The 5,292-nt window shown below is 45.0% G+C and overlaps 1 protein-coding gene across 1 annotated transcript; it reads left to right on the top strand.

The window, feature by feature from the left end:
- Positions 1-1,560: 1,560 nt before the first annotated feature.
- Positions 1,561-4,913, top strand: LOC119326414 (probable serine/threonine-protein kinase PBL19). Its single transcript, XM_037600067.1, has 4 exons — positions 1,561-2,351; positions 2,906-3,166; positions 3,892-4,014; positions 4,118-4,913. Exons 1-4 carry the CDS (start codon positions 1,911-1,913, stop codon positions 4,670-4,672), a joined length of 1,380 nt encoding a protein of 459 aa, XP_037455964.1. The 5' UTR covers positions 1,561-1,910; the 3' UTR covers positions 4,673-4,913.
- The last annotated feature ends 379 nt before the right edge of the window (positions 4,914-5,292 follow it).

Below are 5,292 nucleotides of genomic sequence, written 5' to 3'. Positions count from 1 at the left end.
TGGTTGTTTAAACTTTCGTCCGAGACGGAGGCTACTTGGGCTCAGATTTTGTGAAATAAGTATCTTCAGTCTAAAACCTTGGCCCAGGTGACAGTGAGGCCGACTGACTCACCATTTTGGAAAGGCTTGATGAGAGTCAAGCCACTCTTTTTCAATAGGACAAGGTTCTTAGTCGAAAATGGAGCTAATACGAGGTTCTGGGAGGATACGTGGCTTGGTGAGACTCCCCTTGCACTTCAATATCCTACTCTGTACAACGTTGTTCAACGTAGAGAAGCTTATGTTGCAACCGCTCTACAATCCACTCCCCTCAATATTAGTTTTCGGAGGACGCTAGTTGGCAATCATTGGGAGGCCTGGCTTCATCTTGTAAGATGTTTGATGGATGTCTAGTTGTCTCAGCAGCAAGATCAGTTGTATTGGAAACTAACTAAGAACGGCGTGTTCTCGGTCAAATCCATGTATCTGGACATCATAAACTCTAGCGTCATTCCTTCCTTGAAGCACGTTTGGAAAGTAAAGGTACCTTTGCGAATCAAAGTGTTTATGTGGTTCGTGCATAAACAAGTTATTTTGACTAAGGATAATCTGGCGAGACGCAATTGGGTGGGTTCTGCTAGATGTAGTTTTTGTGACCATAGCGAAACTATCAAACACCTCTTTCTTGATTGTCCGCTGGCTAAGATTCTATGGCGGTCGATTCATATTGCTTTTAATATTAATCCGCCTACTTCCATCAACATGTTATTTGGAACGTGGCTTGATGGGGTTGACTCCAATACAGCGAGGCACATTCGTGTTGGCGTTTGTGCTTTATTATGGGCAGTCTGGAACTGCAGAAGTGATTTGGTTTTTAACAGATCAACGAACATTCACTTTTTGCAGGTTATCTTCAGGGCCACAACGTTGATACGTATGTGGTCGCTACTCACTCCGACGGAGGCCAGGGAGCGTTTGGTTACTGCGTCTACCCGATGGGAGATGGTAGCTCGGGATATTTTCAACCGGTTTGGATAGCGGTCATGTAATAGGATAGGCATGTAGTGCTCCTATTTTTATTTGCCAGACGGTTGTGGCTTTCTGTTTAGCTCTTATGAGCGTTTGTTTATTTCATACTTCGAGACTTGGAGACTTGTTGCTGGATATTTTTATTAATAATATGAGCCGTATGCATCTCTCTGATGCAGAGGCTGGAGTAAAACCTCTTCTTTTTTTTAAAGTTTGCTTAGCTTGACCTTTTATAAACAATCTATACACACTACATTATGGGAGTACCAATCGTCCCCAGCAGACATTATTTAACTACCATAGTTGGGGTACTCTTTTCTTTAGGCAAGATATACGATGACTAGTTTGGCACGTAGAAAAGCAAAAGCACGTGGGGTCAAAGCCATCCCTCCGGTTTGCAATTGCAACCCCCACCCGTCTCCTCTCCCGTCGCCACCGGAGACCATTTCGTTTGACCGATACGACCACCCATGCCTAGTTAGTGTAACTCCGTTCAGAAACTTAGGCACGTAGTAGTAGTAATCCGTACTAGTCTTCACACACATCGTTTTCTGCTTCTTCTCTTCCTACGCCTCACAGCGTAAAACCAAAATTTAAGTTCAGAAACAACAGCCGAAACTTAAGTTCTGCCAGGAAGGTTGGTGAAATTCATCGTGTGTTCTCCTTGGTGGCGCCATGCAGCCTGCCATTCTCTTCTCGCGTCAAACCATTCCGCGTCGGTTTTATTGACTTTCCCGGTGGCGGCTTTGCGCCGCGCGGTGCCGTGGTGCCTGGGCTCCTTTCCCCTCTCGTGGTTTGAGCTGTGGCCTGTGGAGCGAGCGAGGTGGAGGCACGCACGCGCATGGAGGAAACAAGGCCACCGCGAGGCTGAAATCGTAGCAGAGCTTTCGTTCTCCGGGGAAATGGGTTGCCTCGGCCGCTTCAGGAGCAAGATCAGGGCAGGCAAGGGCAAGGGCAAGAGACCGCACGGGAGGCCGGTGCCGGGGCCGGGCGCGTCGTTCACTTCCGAGGCCACCTGCTCGACGGCGTCCTCGTCGGCCGCGGCCACGAGCCAGTCTCAGTCCCAAGACTCGGGCGCGACCGTGAGGCCCGGCGGGAGCAAGTCGTCGGGGTCGGCCTCGTCGGCGCGGAGCATCCCGGAGCTGTACGAGGAGCGGGGGGCGAGCAGCCTGCGCGAGTTCGGCCTCCGGGAGCTCCACGCCGCCACCAGCGACTTCAGCCGGCTGCTCAAAATCGGCGAGGGCGGCTTCGGGAGCGTCTACAAGGGGGTCGTCCGCCTGCCCGGTGGCCCCGCCGGCGGCACCGTGGTGGCCATCAAAAGGCTCAACACCAGCGGCCACCAGGTACTCCATTCCTATTTCCATGGTTAAAATTAGGAATTTCATTCGGTGGTGCTCTTCTCTTGTTCTTTCTTTCTTTCTTTCATGTCCTTGGTCATCATAGGTTGATTCAGTGTAAGATCTAGCCCGGATTTAACCCTACAGTTTACTAGTACTCCTAAATTTGGACACGGTTTGCACAATTGTTTCAGTTGTTGGAGTAGTTCATTGATCTCTGTGGCCTAAGGCTGCAATCCTTCTGATGATATGCAATATGCGAATACAATCAAACATCTGTGCAGTGTGAATTCTGCCAACTATATGCGTGGTTGGATGCTTTCAGTACTATTGCATTCTACTCCCTCCGATCCAAATTAATTGACGCATGTTTAGTGCAACTTCAGTAGTATAAAGTTGTACTATACCTGCGTCAAAGTTGTACTAAACCTGCGCCAACTAATTTGGATCGGAGGGAGTGGTATCATTATATTGTCCTACTATTTGATACTACTAGGAGCCAAGGATTCATCCAGTACTTGTATTTGACTTCCTTTTGGCTCACTACCAACCTTGATCAGGGGCATAAGCAGTGGCTGGCAGAAGTTCATTTTCTAGGGGTTGTCGAGCACCCGAACCTCGTCAAGCTCATCGGTTACTGTGCTGCCCGTGACGAAAGAGGTCCTCAGAGGCTGCTTGTCTACGAGTTCATGACGAACAAAACCCTGGATGATCATCTATTCAATCGAGCGTACCCTGTTCTTCCATGGGGCGTCAGGTTGGAAATAGTATTTGGCGCTGCTCAGGGTTTGATGTATCTCCATGAAGGGTTGGAGGTTCAGGTACAGCTTGCCAACTTTCCCAATAGGTTTTCTGTGTGAGAATACTGCATTATATTGGACAAGAACGAGTCCAATGTATGACTATTTAACAACATATTTTGGAACTTGAGTGATACCTGATTTAAAAATAACAGGGAATGAAAAATGCGTAAAATTGTGAAAAATACCTCCTACCGGTAAATGCTGGAATTTTTGTAATTCAGAATAACTGTAGATATCAAGATACCTAGATATAGTTAATAATTCATTGTATTAATAAATCTAATAGACCGGATCATAACTTCGATGGATGCAGTACTCATTCCCTGTTGTTTCAACTACTTTTGCAAGTTAAAACGTTTGTGCTAAAGCATTAGTTTCTGGATGGAACAATGCTGTGGAGTGATCATACGTTTGTGCTAAAGCATTAGTTTCTGGATGGAACAATGTTGTGGAGTGATCATACTAATTGAACCACATAGTTGAGAGAAAATGGATGTCATTAATATTATTTCCTACTCCCTCTGTACCAAAATGTAAGACGTTTTTTGGTTTTGCATAGGGCATAAAAAACTTCTTACATTTTGTTACGGAGGGAGTATTAGTTAAGGGGGTGATTTTAGAACAAGTGTTATCTCTAACCTGAAGGTTTTGATTCTGTTTTTCTCTGAAGAAAGGTTTTGATTTTGCTTAGGAAAATAACATAGAGATGCCATCTTTGTTTTGATCAAATTTCATGGATTTAGATCATATATCGTGATTTCAAAGCTTCCAATGTTCTGCTGGATGAGGAGTTTAGACCAAAACTTTCAGACTTTGGATTAGCGAGGGAAGGGCCATCAGCAGATCAAACTCATGTGTCTACAGCGGTACGTGTTAATTTTATTTCAGAGCAAGATAACAGAGTTTCCTCATGCTCCATTCACGCATTCAAGAATAGTTCCTTATGATAACTCGCTCTATCGTAATCAGGTTATGGGGACCTATGGTTATGCGGCTCCAGACTACGTTGCGACAGGTCATCTCACCACCAAGAGTGATGTTTGGAGTTTTGGAGTAGTACTCTATGAGATCCTCACCGGACGACGTTCTATGGAAAAGAACCGCCCCAAGAATGAGCAGAAACTGCTGGAATGGGTAAAGCAGTATCCTGTTGGAAGTAAGCAGTTCAACAAGATTATAGATACAAGACTCGAAGGCCGTTACTCTAGGCAGGGAACTAGAGAAATTGCTAAGTTGGCCAACACCTGCCTTGCGAAGCGCTCAAGGGACCGTCCAACGATGAGACAGGTGGCTGACAGCCTAAAGCAAGTGATGCAGCTCAAGCAGTTGGATGGTGAAAGTGTTGCATCAGGGGACAACTCGCCACCTCATGATGTGCAGGGTAAGCCAACAGCAGACGATATTGCCGTGGCTTCAGCAAGGCGGCGGATGCTTCACCTTGCTGCTCTAGGTGAAAATGGAAACAGCATCGCAAGGAGGAGATTCATGTTCATGAAGGCTGCCGCCGCTCCAACTCCGACGTGATCTTCTGTAACAATTAATGTCCTAGACTCCGTGTACATTGTAATGCGTCTATGAAGAAATATCCATTAATGGTGATTTTCCCTCCTTATCAGTGTACAACCTTTAGAAGATCTAATGTTTTGTTTACTTCTCTTCATACGTAGTTCTTTAGGTTGAGTTGCATATTTGGAACTTGAGAGTTCCTGATGTGAAGGGTTGTTTATAGTACCAATGTAGGTATGAAATGTAAGTCTGCTTTCTATGTTTTACCATGTATCCAACCTCGTAAGGTAGACATTAAAAATGGTGGCGTCTTGTTTCTGCAGTTGCTAGCCATATATTTGAGGTCTGATATCGGTAAATGGCACTTTGCAGATGGTACCTTAGGTATGAAAGATAATTTTGTGCTATATTATTGACTGCTTATTTTCAACATGCCAAGATGTGAAAGAGATATTATGTATATACCTCCTGCTTCAACATATGGATTTGTCAATTCTTCACTTTTGACAAGTAAATTAAGCTAAAGATTAATGAATAAGCGCTTTGAGTTCCTACTTGTACAGGTTCATTTCATGCTTCCCATTCTTGATATCATAAAACAAAAACTTATGTGATGTTATTTTGAACTTTTTTTTAAC

This window comes from Triticum dicoccoides, chromosome 6B, assembly GCF_002162155.2.
Source record: "Triticum dicoccoides isolate Atlit2015 ecotype Zavitan chromosome 6B, WEW_v2.0, whole genome shotgun sequence".
Taxonomy (NCBI): Eukaryota; Viridiplantae; Streptophyta; class Magnoliopsida; order Poales; family Poaceae; genus Triticum; species Triticum dicoccoides.
Note: the sequence above shows the minus strand (reverse complement) of the source record. Positions and strands in the feature narration are given on the sequence as shown.